This window comes from Phasianus colchicus, chromosome 15 (genome assembly GCF_987193195.1).
Source record: "Phasianus colchicus chromosome 15, bPhaCol1.hap1.1, whole genome shotgun sequence".
In the NCBI taxonomy this organism is placed as follows: domain Eukaryota; kingdom Metazoa; phylum Chordata; class Aves; order Galliformes; family Phasianidae; genus Phasianus; species Phasianus colchicus.
In genome coordinates this window covers 2101851-2124818 of record NC_143450.1, presented here as the reverse complement: position 1 = coordinate 2124818, position 22968 = coordinate 2101851, and the positions used below count along the sequence as shown (strand labels likewise).

Below are 22968 nucleotides of genomic sequence, written 5' to 3'. Positions count from 1 at the left end.
TGGTGGGAGGACAGCTGGACTGGATGATCTTGCAGGTTGCATCCAATCTTGTGATTCTTTGATTCTATGGCTGCCCATGTAGGTCTTTCACCAACTCACACCACCTAATCTTGCTCCACAGCCTTGTTCTCAAGATACTCTCTGCCCAACCTTATCTGTTCGAGGGATTGGCTGGAACCAGACATAGGACATCACAATTGTCTTGCTTGACTTTCATGAGGTTGGCATGGGACCACCTCCTCAGCCCCACCAGGTTCCTCTGGATGGCATCCCTTCCCTCTAGCAGTATGTCAATTGCATCACTCAGCTCTGTGTCATCTGCAGTACTGCTGAGCGTGCACTCAATTCCACTGGCCATGGCACGTCCAAAGATGTTAAACAACACCACTCCCAGCTGTGATCCCTGAGGACAGACACACATCAGCGGTCTCCACCTGCACATCACGGTATTGACTACAACTCTCTGAGCGTGACCATCCAGTCAATTCCTTGAGCACCAACTGGTCTGTCCATCACATCAATTTCTCTCCAATTTGCTGATCAGATGTCATGCGGAACCTTATCAAACCTTTCACAAGTCCACGTAGATGACATCAGTTGCTTTCCATTTCTCCACTGATGCTGTAAGTTCATCATGAAAGGCCACCAGGTTTGTCAGGCATGACTTGCCCTTGCTGAAGCCATGTTGGTCACCACCAATCACCTCCTCTGTTCTCCAGGTGCCTCCAAAGGGTCTTCAAAATGATCTGCTCCACGATCTTGCCAGGCACAGAGGTGAGACTGAGTGGAGTGGCCTTCAAATCACTGCGTCTTCTTTTTTCCCTTCTTCAACATGAGGGTTATATTTCCAATTTTCCAATCAGTGAGAACTTCACAAAACTGCCATCACCCGTCAAATATGATGGATAATGGCTATGTAAACTCATCTGACGCAGAACCCGTGAACAAATCTCACTGGGTCCCATGCACTTGTGCACCTGCAGCTTCTTTAGATGATCACCAATTTGATCTTCACTGACAGCATGCAGATCTTCCTTCTCCCAGTTCTTACCTTTGCTTTCTGCACCTTGGGCCATGCAGCTAGAGCCCTGGCTGGGGAAGACTTTCACAATCATATCACAGAGAAACATCACTCTATTCACTGTCAGCATTTATTCACGTCATTACTTTTGGGCAGCATATCCATTTGTGAAGAACTATTATCAAGAATGAAATATAGGAGGAGTGACACTTCATCAAAAATCTTTCATGAACTCATTGAGATCTCAGTAAGAATTACAACCGCTGCAACCATACCAGCCTGATGCATTGGTTTCAGTGAAAAAAACCAACAAATTTTCCACTACTTTTATGCGTTTATTCACTTTTTATGGAGTTTACAGACAAATATGACAAACTGGAATGTGTTGTGACTTACATAATGATATTATGGTATCAATGAGGCATGCCCTGAAAGCAATGCCTCCCATTTTATTGTGGAGCCCAAAGATAGACAAAGCGGATGTTGAAGGTATGGCAGCCGAGGTTGAACCTTCCCACCAATATCCCATTACCTTCTGATATGTTTGGCAGATGGCAGCAGAGGGGCAGTCTGACAAAATGCCATCTGACAGAGAAGAATGTGAGAAACTATAATTGTCAATGAAATACTCCATGTAGATAATATTCCATCACGGACATTGAGCAACACTTGCTGAATGTTTATGGAGACCAGTCAGTAGATGTGAGCACCGTGAGCCAGTGAGTGCCACATTTTAGCAGTAGCCACAGAGGGTCACCTCCACTGCTGCAGATTATTATGAGCACAATATACCAACTCCTGTACACCGCTGCTCAATACGCACAGCTGTGATGGTGACAATGATAAAAAATATCATTTTGTAGCTGTGAATCTGCTCCAAACAACAGTGTTATTGTACTCATTGTCAAAGTTTCTATGGGAATAAATAGGAGGTATTACTTTCAGAGAAGTGTATTGATATGCAGACCAACACAATTCCTATTACCACAATGCAGCTCGGGCAAGACAGGGCGCTGCACAACATGCATGACGGTGTGTCCCAAAAATGACCCAATTGAACAGCTGAGCTGCAGCAGAATGCATCAGAGTGGCTGCATAACAGCACGGCTGGATGGAGAGACATCATGACCAGGAGGCAAAACACACAGCATTCACAGGGAGAAGCACAACTCGGCAAAGCAAGAATGCAATGCCTGCACCTGTTGCAATGCACAGCTCCACACACAGCAAACCACAGCAGCACTCTCAAAACATGCTGCACATTTCTCTCTGACACTTTCCTGCACAGAACATGCAGGCAAACCTTCCTTCTCACTCAGCGTTCTGGGAATGGGGGATGCCAATTGCAAATGCAGCTTCCCGCTCGAGCTCAAGTCCATTGCACACAGCCCTTCCTTTCTCCAGCCACAAGGACACCGGCTGTGCAGACTCACAGGTGCTACTGAATGGAACACCCAGAAAACTGCCCCACACACTGAGCCCTGCAGCTCTGCACTTCTGCGTCCCCCACACGCATAAGCATGGCCCAAATGATCACCCAGCACATGGGACACAAAATGAGCTGGGCACCGTGGAAAGAACCCCACTACAGAGGCAGTGCAGAAACTGACAGAACACATCGGAATGCTGTCTTTCCATGACACGTATAAAACATGCATCGCGTTGTTGCTACTTAAGGGAGTAGAGGGAACACGTAGCATTCCCGACAAATACAAACAACCAGTCCCTCTTAGAGCTCTCTTAAACACTCAGATGCTGCCCAGTAGACTGCCAGTGGATCCTCAGCCATGCCAGTTCTGCCCCAGGTCTATCTGCTCTTGCTCCATCTCAAGTTAGAATTACTGAAGCATTTATGCAAAAGCACTCCAACACAAAAAGAATCTTTCACTGCAAAGGATAGCAGCACACACCGATGGCATTCAACATGAACAAAAATGAAGTGATAGAGAGAACTTGCAAAATGGGGAAATGAAACAAAACTTTCTTACCCTCTTCATGACTGCCATTAACGTCAGACAATGCAGCCCACGTTCAAAAAGCGAAGCTGCAACTCCCTGTGCATCGAGTGAACTTGGCTGGAAGTTCAAATATAGCAGGACAAAGGTATTTCCCGGCTGGAGCATTGGCAGGTCCCACTCTCCTCACTCACTGGCATGCCTGGAAAGGCTTTGATGAAAGCCCTCATCAGCTAAAGGAAGCCAACTGTTGCAAGTGATGAATTCTGCTCGCTTAACAGATGGCACAAAATCCAGCCCTCACATCCTGCAAGCTCTGTCCTCATCCAAATGACAGATGGGCTGTCAGCATAAACACACGTGTGTGGACGTCTTGAAAGACAGGCAATTTCTGTTGTGGCAAGCGCAACAAGGCTGAGGGACTGAAATCTAGGTGAGACTCAGAAAGAACACTCTCCCTTTTCCCTATCCACAGCTTCCAATTACAGTTACGTTCCTTGTGAAATGGGATGTAAACTACAAATGCAGATCTAACCATGGGGACATGGAGTTAACTCTGAAATAACATAAACCGCTATAAACAAGGCATGAATCAGCTGCTAATGCAGAGCCAGTGCTAACTAAAAGCCATTAAACTGTCCCACCGACTGCATCCCGGGGCTCTCGACATCAGCATCCCCCACGCTGACAGGGACAGCAGGGAAACGCTCCGCATCGTCGCCAGACACCCCCGTGCTGCAGCGCTGCGCTGGCAGGCTGGGGAGGACGGGCTTGAGGAACTTGAACTCGCTCTCGCCCGAGCCCGTGGTGAGGCTGAGCTCGTAGCAATAGGCGTGGGGCAGGGTCCCGGCAGCGGCCCCATCGGCCACGTAGCTCTGCACGCCGCTGGGGCCGTCAAGCACGTGCCCGCTGCTCGGCTCCTTGCTCTTGCACGCCCTGCAAGCCGCAAAGGCCGCCGCCGACACCAAGAAGAGGAGCGACACCAAGACCAAGGCGACGATTAAAGAGGCGGTGAGGGAGCCGTCCTCGTCGTGTGCGCCGGGGCTCTGCTGCGGCAGCTGAGCGTCCCGGGAGCCGCGCAGGAGGAGCACGCTGAGCGCTGCGGTGGCCGACAGCGGCGGCCGCCCGTTGTCCCGCACCAGCACGACGAGCTTCTGCTTGGCCGCGTCCCTCTCCGTCGGCGCCCTCCTCAGGCGCACCTCCCCGCTTTGGGCGCCCACGGCAAACAGCCCCGGCTCCGTGGCCCTCAGCAGCGCGTACGAAAGCCACGAGTTCTGACCCGAGTCGGCGTCCACGGCCACCACTTTGCTCACCAGCTCCCCCGCTTCGGCCCACGCGGGCACCGGCTCGCTCCACGGAGGGCTGCCGTCCTGCGCGCTGGGGTGCAGCACCAGCGGCGCGTTGTCGTTCTCGTCCACCACCAGCAGGCGGACGCGGACGGTGCTGCTGAGGGGAGGGGACCCCGCGTCGGCAGCGCTCACCACCACCTCCAGCTGCCTCAGCTGCTCGTAGTCCAGCGGCCGCAGCACGAACACGCCTCCGTTCTCGGAGTTCACGGACACGCACGAGCAGGGCTCTCGCTCTGGCGGATGGGCCGGCACCAGGGAATAGCTCACCTTGCCGTTGGCTCCCGCGTCCGCGTCCGTTGCCTTCACGGCGCCGACGCGCAGCGCGGGGACGTTGTTCTCGTGCACGTACATGGTGTACGACGTCTGGTTGAAGACGGGGGCGTTGTCGTTGACGTCCGAGATGTCCACGCTGAACGTGTGGCTGCTGCTCAGAGGAGGAGACCCTGCATCTGCTGCACTGACAACCACCGTCTGCTGGGCTCTCTCCTCCCGGTCCAACGTGCCCACGGTCACCAGCTCGTAGTAGTTCTTGAAGGCTGGCCGGAGCGAGAAGGAGAGCTGCTCTTCCAGGGCACAGCTGACCTGCCCATTCACACCGGAATCCTGATCCCTGACAGCAAACAGTGCGACCACTGTCCCAGGTGCTGCATTCTCAGGGATAGGGTTGCTGAAGGAACTGACCACGATCTCTGGTGCATTGTCATTCACATCCACCACCTCAATCAGCACATGGCAGAGTGTCCAGAGTCCTCCACCATCTGTAGCCCGCACACTCAGCTCGTGTGTCTTTGCAGCCTCAAAATCCAGAGGTTCCATTACTCGAATTTCTCCGTTCTTGCTGTTGATTGTAAATGCTGGCTGGCTCTGGCCTACCGCTTGGCTGAACTGATAGGAAATGTCACCATAAATTCCAACATCTGCATCCGTGGCCGTCACACGGAGAACTAAAGAGCCCTCAGGGGCACTTTCCACAATGTGTCCTGTATATGTGTCCTGGGTGAAAATGGGTTTATTGTCATTTACATCCAGAACTGTGATGTGGACTCGGGTGGAACCAGTCCTGGGTGGAGAGCCCCCATCCATGGCAACGAGAGTGAAATCCATCTCCGGCTGCTCCTCTCTGTCCAGAGGCTGTTGCAAAACGAGTTCAACATTCATATTGCCCTCACGCAGATTCTGAGTGAAGACACTGAAGTACTCATTCTCAGGAACGATGCTGTAAGCCTGGATGTCATTGCTGCCAATGTCCAGGTCTCGAGCAGCCTCCACAGGGAAACGGGAGCCAGCTTCAGTAAACTCCGGGATCTCAAAAGTCACCCGTTCGTCCGGGAAGACCGGCGAGTGGTCGTTGATGTCCTCCACCGACACCTCAATGGGGAAGAACTGCAGCGGGTCGGCGAGCAGCAGCTCGAAGGCGAGCGTGCAGGTGCGGGAGCGGCCGCACATCTCCTCCCGATCGAGCCGCTCGGCGACAACGAGGCGGCCGCTGCCGCGCTCCAAGCGAAAGTGCTGCCGGCCGGCCGGCGAGGCGATGCGCGCCCGGCGAGCCGAGAGCTGCGCCGGGGCCAGCCCCGCGTCCTGCGCCACGTCGGCCACCGGCGAGCCGCTCTCGCCCTCCTCGGCCACGGAGTAGCGGATGGGCTCGCAGCGAACGCCCAGCAAAGGCACGCCCAGCAAAGCCCACACACACACCACTTGCCTCGCAGCCGCCATGGCGGGGCGGCGGACAGCCTCCGGCCGGACGGCCTCCCTCCCCGCTCGCCTCCCTCGCCGCCTCTCGCCGAGTGCGGACGGAGCCCGGCGGCAGCGCGGCCGCCACGGCCCGCCGGCGGCTCACGCGGACCTCACGGCAGCACGGACAACGGCTCGCCGCCGCTCTCCGCCGCCGCTCTCCGCCGCCTCCTCCCGGCTGCGCTGCGCTGCGCTGGGCTCGGCCTCTCCCCGCCCGCAGCCGCTCGGCGACGCCTTGGCCACGAGCACCACCCTGCGGCCCGCGCCGGGACTGCTCCAGGGACGGGACGCGCTCCTGCCCGCGGCCTCTCGCCGCCGCACGCAGCGGAGAAGGAAGCAGAAAACACGCAGCACAACGCAGCGTCTGTCTCCAAATATTCGGTGGCGTTGCACTTTTAATTCAACATTTCCACACGCGGCGCGGCAATTAGTTTCTCTGTTTGGAGAACTGTATATTTCAAGGGGAACACATAAGACAATGCTCAATCACAATCCAAGCGGAAAAATGAAAATAAAATAAGTGAAAATTCATGCAGTCTAAGACAAAATCTGCACACCGTATTGTTCCTGCTGCTCTTCACTCCCATTGAGAAACCTCAGTAATATACCTGAATGTCATTGCTGCCAATGTCCAGGCCCTGAGCACACACAACAGGGAAGCGTGAGCAGGTTCAGTCAATTCTGGGATCTTAAAGGTCACTCGTTCCAGTAAAACAGCAGTCCCAGATTAAAACTGATTGCACAAAACTGATGGCCGCTTTTACACTCTTGTCACTGTTCCATTTCACACATTGTGCTCTGATAAAATTCCTGGATTTGTCTTACAATCCATCCGAACACAATGAATACTTCTTCCTTATCTGAGGATAAAGAGAAGGCTGAGGTCCTCAACACCTTTCTTTGCATCTCCCCTTAGGCAGATCATTTATTCTCAGGGAACATCAAGCCCGCATGTGGAAGTCTGGGATGCTACTTGGAATACACACCAGTGATTCAGGCAGAGACAGGGAGAGAGCTCCTTCTCCATCTGGACTGTTATAAGGCCACGGGGCCAGATGTGCTCCATCCTAGGGTGCTGAGGGAACTGGTGGAGTTGATTGCCGAGCTGCTCTCCACCATCTAGCAGCACTCCTGGTTATCTGGAGGTTGGAGGCTTGCCGATGTGACTCCCATCTACAAGAAGGGCTGTAAGGAGGATCCGGGAAACTACAGGCCTCTCAGCCTGACCTTGGTACCAGGTAAAGACATGGAGCAAATCATCTTGGGTGAGATCACATGGCACTTGCGTGGCATCCAGGGGATCTGGCCTCGCCAGCACATGAAAGGCAGGTTGTGTTTTACCAGCCTCATCTCCTTCTAGGACTGCATGACAAAACTCAAAGATGAGAGAAAAGATGTTGATGTAGTCTACCTAGACTTCAGCAAAGCCTTTGACACGGTCTCTCACAGTATTCTTCTGGGGAAACTGGCTGCCCGTGGCCTGGAAACAGGTATATCCTTCTTTGCGTAAGGATCTGGTTAGAGGGCTGTGCCCACCGAGTACTAGTTAATGGAGCAAAGACCAGTTGGTGCCTCACTACAAGCAGTGTCCCGCAGGGGTCGGTAATGGGGCCCATCTTGTTTAATGTCTTTATCGATGAACTAGATGAGGGGATTAAGCCCTCAGTAAGTTTGCAGATGACATCAAGTTGGGAGGTGGAGTTGATCTGCCTGGGAGTTGGGAGGCCCTTCAGAGGGATCTAGATAAGCTGGATCGCTGGGCTGAGGTGAATGAGATGAGCTAAAACAAGGCCAAGTGACGAGTCCTTCTCTTTGGCCACAATAACCCCATGCAGCACTGCAGGCTTGGGGATGGGTGGCTGGATGATTGTGAAGAGTTGGAGGTGTAGGTTGATGCTCGACTGAATATGAGATGACAGTGTGCTCAGGTGGCCAAGAGGGCCTGCAGCATCCTGGCCTGCACTAAAAATAGAGTGGCCAGCTGGAGCAGAGATGGAATCATCCCCCTGTACTCAGCACTGGGGAGGCCACACCTCGAGTACTGTGTTCAGTTTTGGGTCCCTCACTGCAAGAAAGACCTTGAGGCCATGGAATGTGTCCAGAGACGGGCAACGAAACTGGTGAGTTGACTGGAGCACAAGTCATACAAGGAGCAGCTGAGGGAGCTGGCACTGTTTAGTCTGGAGAAGAGGAGGCTCAGGGGAAGCCTCATTGCACTCTACAACTTCCTGAAGAGAGGTTGTGATGAGGAGGGGTTTGGCCCCTTCTCCCAGGCAACAAACACGACCCGAGGAAATGGCCACAAGTTGTACAACAGGAGAAAAAACTTCTTGTCCCAGAGAGTGGTCAGGCACTGGAATGCCTGTCCAGAGGCTGCTCCAAAACCAGTTCTACATGCTTGTTACGTTCACTCTGAAAGCAGACACTAAAGTACTCATTCTCAGGATTCATTCAATTCTGTAAGCCTGGATGCCATTGCTGCCAATGTCCAGGTCATGAGCAGCCTCCATATGGAAACGTGTAACTGGTTCTCCCCTCTCAGGGATCTTAAAGGTTACCCGTTCGTCCAGGAAGACCGGTGAGTGGTCACTGATGGACAACTTCCTAAAAGGAGGTTGTGATGAGGAGGGGTTTGGCCTCTTCTTACAGGCAACAGACAGGACCGGAGGAAATGGCCGCAAAGTGTACCAGAGGAGGTTTGGGTTAGACATAAGGAAGAACTTATTGTCTCAGAGAGTGCACAGGCATTGGAATCGCTGTCCAGGGAGGTGGTGGACTTGTCGTCCCTGGGCAGTGTTCATGAGGTGTCTAGATGAGGAGCTACAAGATATGGTTTAGTGCTTTTGGTAGCAAAGGTGACAGGAGGTCTGTTGAACTGGATGATGTTGCAGGTCCTTTCCAGTCTTGTGATTCTAAGATTCTATGATTCTATGGCTGCCCATGTAGGTCTTTCACCAACAGACAACCCCAAATCTTTCTCCAAGGGCTTCCTCTCAAGACAGTTCCGACCCAACCCGTATCTGTTCTCGAAGCAGATGTAGGACCGGCCGCTTGACTTGATTGGACTTCATGAGGTTGGCATGGGACACCTCTCCAGCCCCACCAGGTTCCTCTGGATGGCATCCCTTCCCTCTAGCAGTATGTCAATTGCATCACTCAGCTCTGTGTCATCTGCAGTACTGCTGAGCGTGCACTCAATTCCACTGGCCATGCCACCTCCAGAGATGTTAAACACCACCACTCCCAGCTGTGATCCCTGAGGACAGACACACATCAGCGGTCTCCACCTGCACATCGCGGTATTGACTACAACTCTCTGAGCGTGACCATCCAGCCAATTCCTTGAGCATCGACTGGTCTGTCCATCACATCAATTTCTCTCCAATTTGCTGACCAGACGTCATGCGGAACCTTAGCAAACCTTTCACAAGTCCACATAGATGACATCAGTTGCTTTTCATTTCTCCACTGATGCTGTAAGTTCATCATGAAAGGCCACCAGGTTTGTCAGGCATGACTTGCCCTTGCTGAAGCCATGTTGGTTTCCAACAATCACCTCCTCTGTTCTCCAGGTACCTCCAAAGGGTCTTCAGGATGATCTACTCCACGAGCTTGCCAGGCACAGAGGTGAGACTGAGTGGCCTTCAAATCCCTGCATCTTCTTTTTTTCCCTTCTTCAACATGAGGGTTATATTTCCCATTTTCCAAACAATGAGAACTTCACCAGACTGCCATCACCCGTCAAATATGTTGGATAATGGCTTGGCAACCTCATCTGCCTCAGAACCCGTGAATGGATCTCACTGGGTCCCATGCACTTGTGCGCCTGCAGCTTCTTTAGATGATCCCCAATTTGATCTTCACTGACAGCACGCAGATCTTCCTTCTCACAGTTCTTACCTTTGCTTTCTGCACCTTGGGCCATGCAGCTAGAGCCCTGGCTGGGGAAGACTTTCACAATCATATCACAGAGAAACATCACTCAATACACCGTCACCATTCATTCACGTCATTACTTTTGGGCACCATATACATTTGCGAATAGCTATTATCAAGAATGAAATATAGGAGGAGTGACACTTCATCAAAAATCTTTCATGAACTCATTGAGATCTCAGTAAGAATTACAACCGCTGCAACCATACCAGCCTGATGCATGGGTTTCAGTGAAAAAAACAACAAATTTTCCACTACTTTTATGGGTTTATTCACTTTTTATGGAGTTTACAGACAAATATGACAAACTGGAATGTTTTGTGACTTACATAATGATATTGTGGTATCAGTGAGGCATGCCCTGAAAGCAATGCCTCCCATTTTATTGTGGAGCCCAAAGATAGACAAGGCGGATGTTGAAGGTATGGCAGCTGAGGCTGAAGCTTCCCACCAATATCCCATTACCTTCTGATATGTTTGGCAGATGGCAGCAGAGGGGCAGTCTGACAAAATGCCATCTGACAGAGAAGAATGTGAGAAACTATAATTGTCAATGAAATACTCCATGTAGATAATATTCCATCACGGACATTGAGCAACACTTGCTGAATGTTTATGGAGACCAGTCAGTAGATGTGAGCACCGTGAGCCAGTGAGTGCCGCATTTTAGCAGTAGCCACAGAGGGTCACCTCCACTGCTGCAGATTACTATGAGCACAATATACCAACTCCTGTACACCGCTGCTCAATATGCACAGCTGTGATGGTGATAATGATAAAAAATAGCATTTTGTAGCTGTGAATCTGCTCCAAACAACAGTGTTATTGTACTCATTCCTGAAGTTTCTATGGGAATAAATAGGAGGCATTACTTTCAGAGAAGTGTATCGATATGCAGACCAACACAATTCCTACTACCACAATGCAGCTCGGGCAAGACAGGGGGCTGCACAACATGCATTACGGTGTGTCCCAAAAATGACCCAATAGAACAGCTGAGCTGCAGGAGAATGCATCAGAATGGCTGCATAACAGCACGGCTGGATGGAGAGACATCATGACCAGGAGGCAAAACACACAGCATTCACAGGGAGAAGCACAACTCGGCAAAGCAAGAATGCAATGCCTGCACCTCTTGCAATGCACAGCTCCACACACAGCAAACCACAGCAGCACTCTCAAAACATGCTGCACATTTCTCTCTGACACTTTCCTGCACAGAACATGCAGGCAAACCTTCCTTCTCACTCAGCATTCTGGGAATGGGGGATGCCAATTGCAAATGCAGCTTCCCGCTCGAGCTCAAGGCCATTGCACACAGCCCTTCCTTTCTCCAGCCACAAGGACACCGGCTGTGCAGACTCACAGGTGCTACTGAATGGAACACCCAGAAAACTGCCCCACACACTGAGCCCTGCAGCTCTGCACTTCTGCGTCCCCCACACGCATAAGCATGGCCCAAATGATCACCCAGCACATGGGACACAAAATGAGCTGGGCACCGTGGAAAGAACCCCACTACAGAGGCAGTGCAGAAACTGACAGAACACATCGGAATGCTGTCTTTCCATGACACTTATAAAACACGCATCGTGTTGTTGCTGCTTAAGGGAGTAGAGGGAACACGTAGCATTCCCGACAAATACAAACAACCAATCCTTCTTAGAGCTCCCTTAGACACTGAGATGCTGCCCAGTAGACTGCCAGTGGATCCTCAGCCATGCTAGTTCGGCCCCAGGTCTATCAGCTCTTGCTCCATCTCAAGTTAGAATTACTGAAGCATTTATGCAAAAGCACTCCAACACAAAAAGAATCTTTCACTGCAATGGATAGCAGCACACACCGATGACATTCAACATGAACCAAAAGAAGACACAGAGGGAACTTCCATAATGAAACAAAATGAAACAAAACTTTCTTACCCTTGTCACGATTTGTCAGAGAATGCAGCCCATGTTCACAAAGCAAAACTGCAACTCCCTGTGCATCGAGTGAACTTGGCTGGAAGTTCAAATATAGCAGGACAAAGGTATTTCCAGGCTGGAGCATTGGCAGGTCCCACTCTCCTCATTCACTAGCATGCCTGGAAAGGCTTGGATGGAAGCCCTCATCAGCTAAAGGAAGCCAACTGTTGCAAGTGATGAACTCTGCTCGCTTAACAGATGGCACAAAATCCAGCCCTCACATCCTGCAACCTCCGTCCTCATCCAGATGACAGATGGGCTGTCAGCATAAACACACGTGTGTGGACGTCTTGAAAGACAGGCAATTTCTGTTGTGGCAAGAGCTACAAGGCTGAGGGACTGAAATCTAGGTGAGACTCAGAAAGAACACTCTCCCTTTTCCCTATCCACAGCTTCCAATTACAGTTACGTTCCTTGTGAAATGGGATGTAAACTACAAATGCAGATCTAACCATGGGGCATGGAGTTAACTATCAAATAACATAAGCCGCTATAAACAAGCCATGAATCAGCTGCTAATGCAGACCCTAATGTGCTAACTAAAAGCCATTAAACTGTCCCACCGACTGCATCCCGGGGCTCTCGACATCAGCATCCCCCACGCTGACAGGGACAGCAGGGAAACGCTCCGCATCGTCGCCAGACACCCCCGTGCTGCAGCGCTGCGCTGGCAGGCTGGGAAGGACGGGTTTGAGGAACTTGAACTCGCTCTCGCCCGAGCCCGTGGTGAGGCTGAGCTCGTAGCAATAGGCGTGGGGCAGGGTCCCGGCAGCGGCCCCATCGGCCACGTAGCTCTGCACGCCGCTGGGGCCGTCAAGCACGTGCCCGCTGCTCGGCTCCTTGCTCTTGCACGCCCTGCAAGCCGCAAAGGCCGCCGCCGACACCAAGAAGAGGAGCGACACCAAGACCAAGGCGACGATTAAAGAGGCGGTGAGGGAGCCGTCCTCGTCGTGTGCGCCGGGGCTCTGCTGCGGCAGCTGAGCGTCCCGGGAGCCGCGCAGGAGGAGCACGCTGAGCGCTGCGGTGGCCGACAGCGGCGGCCGCCCGTTGTCCCGCACCAGCACGACGAGCTTCTGCTTCGCCGCGTCCCTCTCCGTCGGCGCCCTCCTCAGGCGCACCTCCCCGCTTTGGGCGCCCACGGCAAACAGCCCCGGCTCCGTGGCCCTCAGCAGCGCGTACGAAAGCCACGAGTTCTGACCCGAGTCGGCGTCCACGGCCACCACTTTGCTCACCAGCTCCCCCGCTTCGGCCCACGCGGGCACCGGCTCGCTCCACGGAGGGCTGCCGTCCTGCGCGCTGGGGTGCAGCACCAGCGGCGCGTTGTCGTTCTCGTCCACCACCAGCAGGCGGACGCGGACGGTGCTGCTGAGGGGAGGGGACCCCGCGTCGGCAGCGCTCACCACCACCTCCAGCTGCCTCAGCTGCTCGTAGTCCAGCGGCCGCAGCACGAACACGCCTCCGTTCTCGGAGTTCACGGACACGCACGAGCAGGGCTCTCGCTCTGGCGGATGGGCCGGCACCAGGGAATAGCTCACCTTGCCGTTGGCTCCCGCGTCCGCGTCCGTTGCCTTCACGGCGCCGACGCGCAGCGCGGGGACGTTGTTCTCGTGCACGTACATGGTGTACGACGTCTGGTTGAAGACGGGGGCGTTGTCGTTGACGTCCGAGATGTCCACGCTGAACGTGTGGCTGCTGCTCAGAGGAGGAGACCCTGCATCTGCTGCACTGACAACCACCGTCTGCTGGGCTCTCTCCTCCCGGTCCAACGTGCTCACGGTCACCAGCTCGTAGTAGTTCTTGAAGGCTGGCCGGAGCGAGAAGGAGAGCTGCTCTTCCAGGACACAGCTGACCTGCCCATTCACACCGGAATCCTTGTCAGTGACAGCAAACAGTGCGACCACTGTCCCAGGTGCTGCATTCTCAGGGATTGGGCTGCTGAAGGAACTGATCACGATCTCTGGTGCATTGTCGTTCACATCCACCACCTCGACAATCACCTTACACAGTGCTGACAGTCCTCCACCATCCACTGCCCGCACGCTGAGCTCGTGTTTCCGTGCAACCTCGAAATCCAAAGGCTTTGTGATACGGATTTTACCACTACTGGGGTCAAGGATGAATGCTGACTGGCTCTCGACCAGTGCATGGCTGAAATGATAGGAAATGTCACCATTCACTCCCACATCTGCATCCGTGGCTATCACTCTGAGGACTACAGAGCCTTCAGGGGCATTTTCCAAAATCTGTGCATTGTACAGCTTCTGTGTGAAGATGGGAGCATTGTCATTTACATCCAGAACTATGATGTGGATTTGGGTGGAACCACTTCTCGGTGGAGAGCCACCATCCGTGGCAACGAGAGTGAAATATATCTCTGGTTGTTCCTCTCTGTCTAGAGGCTTTTGTAAAACCAGTTCAAGAACATTATCACTTTCATCATGAGTCTTATAGGAGACAGTGAAGAACTCGTTCTCTGGAACGATGCTGTAAGCCTGGATGTCATTGCTGCCAATGTCCAGGTCTCGAGCAGCCTCCACAGGGAAACGGGATCCAGCTTCAGTCAATTCCGGGATCCTAAATTTCACCCGTTCGTCCGGGAAGACCGGCGAGTGGTCGTTGATGTCCTCCACCGACACCTCAATGGGGAAGAACTGCAGCGGGTCGGCGAGCAGCAGCTCGAAGGCGAGCGTGCAGGTGCGGGAGCGGCCGCACATCTCCTCCCGATCGAGCCGCTCGGCGACAACGAGGCGGCCGCTGCCGCGCTCCAAGCGAAAGTGCTGCCGGCCGGCCGGCGAGGCGATGCGCGCCCGGCGAGCCGAGAGCTGCGCCGGGGCCAGCCCCGCGTCCTGCGCCACGTCGGCCACCAGCGAGCCGCTCTCGCCCTCCTCGGCCACGGAGTAGCGGATGGGCTCGCAGCGAACGCCCAGCAAAGGCACGCCCAGCAAAGCCCACACACACACCACTTGCCTCGCAGCCGCCATGGCGGGGCGGCGGACAGCCTCCGGCCGGACGGCCTCCCTCCCCGCTCGCCTCCCTCGCCGCCTCTCGCCGAGTGCGGACGGAGCCCGGCGGCAGCGCGGCCGCCACGGCCCGCCGGCGGCTCACGCGGACCTCACGGCAGCACGGACAACGGCTCGCCGCCGCTCTCCGCCGCCGCTCTCCGCCGCCGCTCTCCGCCGCCGCTCTCCGCCGCCTCCTCCCGGCTGCGCTGCGCTGCGCTGGGCTCGGCCTCTCCCCGCCCGCAGCCGCTCGGCGACGCCTTGGCCACGAGCACCACCCTGCGGCCCGCGCCGGGACTGCTCCGGGGACGGGACGCGCTCCTGCCCGCGGCCTCTCGCCGCCGCACGCAGCGGAGAAGGAAGCAGAAAACACGCAGCACAACGCAGCGTCAGAATCTCCAAATATTCAATGGCGTTGCGCTTTTAATTAAACATTTCCACACGCGGCGCGGCACTGAGGTGTTCTCCTTGGAGAACATATAGTTCAAGGGGAACACATAAGACAATGCTCAATCAAAATCCATGCAGAAAAATCAAAATGAATCAAATGAAAATTCATGCAATCTAAGACAAGCTCTGCACACTGTATTGTTACTGCTGCTCTTCACTCTCATTGAGAATCCTCAGCAATAAACCTGACTGTCGTTGCTGCCAATGTCCAGGCCCTGAGCACACACAACAGGGAAACATGAGCAGGTTCAGTAAATTCTGGGATTTTAAAGGTCACTCGTTCCAGTAAAACAGCAGTCCCAGATTAAAAGGGATTGCACAAAACTGATGGCCGCTTTTACACTCTTGTCACTGTTCCATTTCACACATTGTGCTCTGATAAAATTCCTGGATTTGTCTTACAATCCATCCGAACACAATGAATACTTCTTCCTTATCTGAGGATAAAGAGAAGGCTGAGGTCCTCAACACCTTTCTTTGCATCTCCCCTTAGGCAGATCATCTATCCTCAGGGAACATCAAGCCCGCATGTGGAAGTCTGGGATGCTACTCGGAATACACACCAGTGATTCAGGCAGAGACAGGGAGAGAGCTTCTTCTCCATCTGGACTGTCACAAGTCCATGGGGACAGATGGGTTCCATCCTACACTGCTGAGGGAGCTGGAGGAGGTGATTGCTGAGCCGCTCGCCACCATCTACCAGCGCTGCTGGTTGTCTGCAGAGGTCCCAGAGGATTGGAGGCTTCTCAAAGTGACTCCCACGTACAAGAAGGGCTGTAAGGATGATCTGGGGAACTACAGGCCTGTCAACCTGACTTCGGTACCAGGGAAAGTCATGGAGCAAATCATCCTGGGTGAGATCACACGGCATGTCTGTGGCATACGGAAGATCAGGACCAGCCTTTATGTGTTCATGAAAGTCCGTTCATGCTTTACCAACCACATATGCCAGTCTGGTCAAGACTGGGTGACTGGTCAACAGGAAAACGCTGTTGATGTAGTCTACCTAGACTTCAGCAAAGCCTTTGACACAGTCTCTCACAGTATTCTTCTGGGGAAACTGGCTGCCCGTGGCTTGGACAGGTACACACTTCTTTGGGTAAGGAGCTGCCTAGAGGGCCATGCCCATCGAGTACTGGTTATTGGAGATCAGTCCAGATGGCAACCTGTTTCATGGGTTGTCCCCCAGGGGTCGGTACTCCGCTCCATCTTTATTGATGTCCTAGATGAAAAGATTGAGAGAACCCTCAGTAAGTCTGCAGATGACATCAAGCTGGGAGGTGGTGCTGATCTACCTGGGAGTTGGGAGGCCTCTCAGAGGGATCTAGATAAGCTGGATCGCTGGGCTGAGGTGAATGAGATGAGGTTCAGCAAGGCCAAGTGACGAGTCCTTCTCTTTGGCCACAATAACCCCACGCAGCACTGCAGGCTTGGGGACGGGTGGCTGGATGACTGTGAAGAGGAGAAGGACCTGGGGATGTTGGTTGATGCTCGGCTGAACATGAAGCAGTAGTGTGCACAGGTGGGCAAGAGGGACAACACCATCCTGGCCTGCACTAGAAATAGTGTGGCCAGCTGGAGCAGGGAGGGAATCATCCCCCTCTATTCAGCACTGGATAGGCTGCAACTTGAGTACTGTGTTCAGTTTTTAGCCCCTCACTACAAGAAAGACATTGAGGCCATGGAATGTGTCCAGAGAATGTGTTGAGGTCAATGAAACTGGTGAGTTGTCTGGATCACAAATCTTATGAGGAGCAGATGAGGGAGCTGGGATTGTTTAGTCTGGAGAAGAGGAGGCTCAGGGGACACCTCATGGCACTCTACAACTTCCTGAAGGGAGTTGTGAGGAGGAGGGGTTTGGGCTCGTTTCCCAGGCAACGAACATGATCCGAGAAAATGGCCACAAGCTGTACAACAGGAGAAGGACATTTTTTTGTCTCAGAGAGTGGTCAGGCACTGGAATGGCTGTCCAGAGGCTTCTCCAAAACCAGTTCTACATACTTGTTACTTTCACTCTGAATGAAGACACTAAAGTACTCGTTCTCAGGAAGTATTCTGTAAGCCTGGATGCCATTGTTGCCAATGTCCGGGTCATGAGCAGCTTCCACAGGGAAATGTGTAACTGGTTCTCCCCTCTCAGGGATCTTAAGGGTTACCCGTTCGTCCAGGAAGACCGGTGAGTGGTCACTGATGGACAACTTCCTAAAAGGAGATTGTGATGCGGAGGGGTTTACCCTCTTCTCCCAGGGAACAGACAGGACGCAAGGAAATGGCCGGAAAGTGTACCAGAGGAGGTTTGGGATAGACATAAGGAAGAACGTTTTGTCTCAGAGAGTGGTCAGGCACTGGAATGGCTGCCCAGGGAGGTGGTGGTGTTGCCGTCCCTGGACAGTGTTCAAGAGGCGTCTGGATGAGGAGCTACAAGATATGGTTCAGTGCTTTTGGTAGCAAAGGTATTAGGATGTCAATTGGACTGGATGATCTTGCAGGTCCTTTCCAATCTTGTGATTCTATGATTCAATGATTCTACGGCTGCCCATGTAGGTCTTTCACCAATAGACAACCCAAAATCATTCTCCACGGACTTCCTCTCAAGACAGTTCCTACCCAGCCTGTATCTGTTCTTGAAGCAGACGTAGGACTGGCCACTTGACTTGGTAGGACATCATGAGATTGGCATGGGACACCTCTCCAGGCCCACCAGGTTCCTCTGGATGGCATCCCTTCCCTCAAGCATACCAACTGCGTCACTCAGCTCTGTGTCATCTGCAATACTGCTGAGCGTGCACTCAATTCAAGGAAATGGCCGGAAAGTGTACCAGAGGTGGTTTGAGTTAGACATAAGGAAGAATGTTTCGACTCAGAGAGTAGTCAGGCACTGGAATGGCTGCCCAGGGAGGTGGTGGTGTCGCCGTCCCTGGACAGTGTTCAAGAGGCATCTGGATGAGGAGCTACGAGATATGGTTTAGTGCTTTTGGTAGCAAAGGCATTAGGATGTCAATTAGACTGGAGGATGTTGCAGGTCCTTTCCAATCTTGTGATTCTATGATTCTAAGATTCTAAGGTTGCCCGTGTAGGTCTTTCACCAACAGACAACCCCAAATGTTTCTCCACAGACTTCCTCTCAAGACAGTTCCTACCCAACCTGTACACATTTGTCACTGTTCCATTTGCACACATTGTGCTCTCAGACAATTCCCGGATTTGCCTTACAATCCATCCAAACACACTGAACATATTTTCTTTATCTGAGGACAAGGAGAAGGCTGAGGTTCTCAACGCTTTCTTTATATATGCCTTTAATAGGCAGATCAGTTATCCTCAGAGAACTTTATGCCCTGATCTGGAAGTCTTGCATGCTACTCAGAATACACACTGTTGATTCAGGCAGAGACAGGGAGAGAGCTCCTTCTCCGTGTGAACTGTCATAAGGCCACGGGGCATCAACTGTCTCCACCCGCACATCGCGGTATTGACTACAACTCTCTGAGCGTGACCATCCAGCCAATTCCTTGAGCACCGACAGGTCTGTCCATCACATCAATTTCTCTCCAATTTGCTGACCAGACGTCATGCAGAACCTTAGCAAACCTTTCACAATGACCTCTGTCTGAGGTCATTGATGGACATCTTCCTAAAAGGAGATTTTGATGAGGAGGGGTTTACCCTCTTCTTACAGGCAACAGACAGGACCCAAGGAAATGGCCGGAAAGTGTACCAGAGGTGGTTTGAGTTAGACATAAGGAAGAATGTTTCGACTCAGAGAGTAGTCAGGCACTGGAATGGCTGCCCAGGGAGGTGGTGGTGTCGCCGTCCCTGGACAGTGTTCAAGAGGCATCTGGATGAGGAGCTACGAGATATGGTTTAGTGCTTTTGGTAGCAAAGGCATTAGGACGTCAATTAGACTGGAGGATGTTGCAGGTCCTTTCCAATCTTGTGATTCTATGATTCTAAGATTCTAAGGTTGCCCGTGTAGGTCTTTCACCAACAGACAACCCCAAATGTTTCTCCACAGACTTCCTCTCAAGACAGTTCCTACCCAACCTGTATCTGTTCTTGAAGCAGACGTAGGACCGGCTGCTTGACTTGGTAGGACTTCATGAGGTTGCCATGGGACACCTCTCCAGGCCCACAGGTTCCTCTGGATGGCATCCCTTCCCTCTAGCAGTATGTCAATTGCATCACTCAGCTCTGTGTCATCTGCAATACTGCTGAGTGTGCACTCAATTCCACTGGCCATGGCACGTCCAAAGATTTTAAATAACACCACTCCCAGCAGTGATCCCTGAAGACAGACATGCAACAGGATTGTTACTGCTGATTTTCACTGTCATTGAGAAATCACAGCAAGACAGAACAAAAGGGATGACACCAAAAAGATGGCCACTTTTACACTTTTCTCACTGTTCCATTTGCACACATTGTGCTCTCAGACAATTCCCCGATTTGCCTTACAATTCACCCAAACACACTGAACATATTTTCTTTATCTGAGGATAAGGAGAAGGCTGAGGTCCTCAACGCTTTCTTTAAATATGCCTTTAATAGGCAGATCAGTTATCCTCAGGGCACTTTACGCCCTGATCTGGAAGTCTTGCATGCTACTCAGAATACACACTGTTGATTCAGGCAGAGACAGGGAGAGAGCTCCTTCTCCATTTGGACTGTCGCAAGTCTATGCGGACAGATGTGCTCCATCCTAGGGTGCTGAGGGAACTGGTGCAGTTGATTGCCGAGATGCTCTCCACAATCTAGCAGCATTCCTGCTTATCTGGAGGTTGGAGGCTTGCCGATGTGACTCCCATCTACAAGAAGGGTTGTAAGGAGGATCCGGGAAACTACAGGCCTCTCAGCCTGACCTTGGTACCAGGTAAAGTCATGGAGCAAATCATCTTGGGTGAGATCACATGCCGTGGCATCCAGGGGATCTGGCCTAGCCAGCACATGAAAGGCAGGTAGTGCTTTACCAAATCATCTCCTTCTAGGACTGCATGACAAAACTCAAAGATGAGAGAAAAGATGTTGATGTAGTCTACCTAGACTTCAGAAAAGCCTTTGAGACGGTCTCTCACAGTATTCTTCTGGGGAAACTGGCTGCCCGTGGCCTGGAAACAGGTATATCCTTCTTTGGGTAAGGAACTGGTTAGAGGGCTGTGCCCACCGAGTACTAGTTAATGGAGCAAAGACCAGCTGGTGACTCACTACAAGCAGTGTCCCGCAGGGGTCGGTAATGGGGCCCATCTTGTTTAATGTCTTTATCGATGAACTAGATGAGGGGATTAAGCCCTCAGTAAGTTTGCAGATGACATCAAGTTGGGAGGTGGAGTTGATCTGCCTGGGAGTTGGGAGGCCCTTCAGAGGGATCTAGATAAGCTGGATCGCTGGGCTGAGGTGAATGAGATGAGGTTCAGCAAGGCCAAGTGACGAGTCCTTCTCTTTGGCCACAATAACCCCATGCAGCACTGCAGGCTTGGGGATGGGTGGCTGGATGATTGTGAAGAGTTGGAGGTGTAGGTTGATGCTTGACTGAATATGAGATGACAGTGTGCTCAGGTGGCCAAGAGGGCCAGCAGCATCCTGGCCTGCACTAAAAATAGAGTGGCCAGCTGGAGCAGGGATAGAATCATCCCCCTGTACTCAGCACTGGGGAGGCCACACCTCGAGTACTGTGTTCAGTTTTGGGTCCCTCACTGCAAGAAAGACCTTGAGGCCAGGAATGTGTCCAGAGACGGGCAACGAAACTGGTGACGGGTCTGGAGCGCAAGTCTTATGAGGAGCAGCTGAGGGAGCTGGCACTGTTTAGACTGGAGAAGAGGAGGCTCAGGGGAGACATCATTACACTCTACAACTTCCTGAAGAGAGGTTGTGATGAGGAGGGGTTTGGCCCCTTCTCCCAGGCAACAGACAGGACCCAAGGAAATGGCTGCAAGTTGTACCAGAGGAGGTTTGGGATAGACATAAGGAAGAACTTTTTTGTCTCAGAGAGTGGTCAGGCACTGGAATGACTGCCCAGAGAGGTGGTGGAGTTGCAGTCCCTGGAAAGTGTTCATGAGGCATATGGATGAGGAACTACCAGATATGGTTTAGTGCTTTTGGTAGCAATGATGGTGGGAGGACAGCTGGACTGGATGATCTTGCAGGTTGCATCCAATCTTGTGATTCTTTGATTCTATGGCTGCCCATGTAAGTCTTTCACCAACTCACACCACCTAATCTTTCTCCACAGCCTTGCTCTCAAGACACTCTCTGCCTGACCCGTATCTGTTCGAGGGATTGGCTGGAACCAGACATAGGATGTCACAGTTGTCTTCGTTGACCTTCATTAGGTTGGCATAAGACCACCTCTCCAGCCCCACCAGGTTCCTCTTGATGGCATCCCTTCCCTCAAGCATATCAACTGCATCACTCAGCTCTGTGTCATCTGCCATACTGCTGAGCGTGCACTCAATTCCACTGGCCATGCCACCTCCAAAGATGTTAAACAACACCACTCCCAGCTGTGATCCCTGAGGACAGACACAATCAGCGGTCTCCACCTGCACATCGCGGTATTGACTACAACTCTCTGAGCGTGACCATCCAGCCAATTCCTTGAGCACCAACTGGTCTGTCCATCACATCAATTTCTCTCCAATTTGCTGATCAGACGTCATGCGGAACCTTATCAAACCTTTCAGAAGTCCACATAGATGACATCAGTTGCTTTTCATTTCTCCACTGACGCTGTAAGTTCATCATGAAAGGCCACCAGGTCTGTCAGGCATGACTTGCCCTTGCTGAAGCCATGTTGGTCACCACCAATCACCTCCTCTGTTCTCCAGGTGCCTCCAAAGGGTCTTCAAAATGATCTGCTCCACGATCTTGCCAGGCACAGAGGTGAGACTGAGTGTCCTTCAAATCCCTGCATCTTCTTTTATTCCCTTCTTCAACATGAGGGTTATATTTCCCATTTTCCAAACAATGAGAACTTCACCAGAATGCCATCACCCTTCAAATATTTTGGATAATGGCTTGGCAACCTCATCTGCCTCCGAACCCGTGAATGGATCTCATTTGGTCCCATACACTTGAGCACCTGCAGCTTCTTTAGATGATCACCAATTTGATCTTCACTGACAGCACGCAGATCTTCCTTCTCCCAGTTCTTACCTTTGCTTTCTGCATCTTGGGCCATGCAGCTAGAGCCCTGGCTGGGAAGACTTTCACAATCATATCACAGAGAAACATCACTCTATTCACTGTCAGCATTTATTCACGTCATTACTTTTGGTCAGCATATCCATTTGTGAAGAACTATTATCAAGAATGAAATATAGGAGGAGTGACATGTCATCAAAAATCTTTCATGTAGTCATTGAGATCTCAGTAACAATTGCAACCGCTGCAACCAAACCAGCCTGATGCATTGGTTTCAGTGAAAAAAAGCATCAAACATCCATCTAGTTTTATGGCTTTCTTCACTTTTTATGGAGTTTACAGACAAATATGACAAACATAACCTTTTCTTACTTACATAATGATATTGTGATACCAATGAGGGATGCTCTGAAAGCAACGCCTCCC

The 22968-nt window shown here is 52.2% G+C and overlaps 2 protein-coding genes across 2 annotated transcripts; both read right to left on the bottom strand.

The window, feature by feature from the left end:
* Positions 1–3575: 3575 nt before the first annotated feature.
* LOC149915853 (protocadherin beta-15-like) lies at positions 3576–6239 on the bottom strand. Its single transcript, XM_090150820.1, has one exon. It carries the CDS (start codon positions 6036–6038, stop codon positions 3597–3599), a length of 2442 nt encoding a protein of 813 aa, XP_090006946.1. The 5' UTR covers positions 6039–6239; the 3' UTR covers positions 3576–3596.
* Positions 6240–8377: 2138 nt separating this feature from the next.
* Positions 8378–15350, bottom strand: LOC149915852 (protocadherin beta-15-like). Its single transcript, XM_090150819.1, has one exon. The coding sequence runs from the start codon at positions 14935–14937 to the stop codon at positions 12496–12498; it is 2442 nt and encodes an 813-aa protein (XP_090006945.1). The 5' UTR covers positions 14938–15350; the 3' UTR covers positions 8378–12495.
* Positions 15351–22968: the final 7618 nt, after the last annotated feature.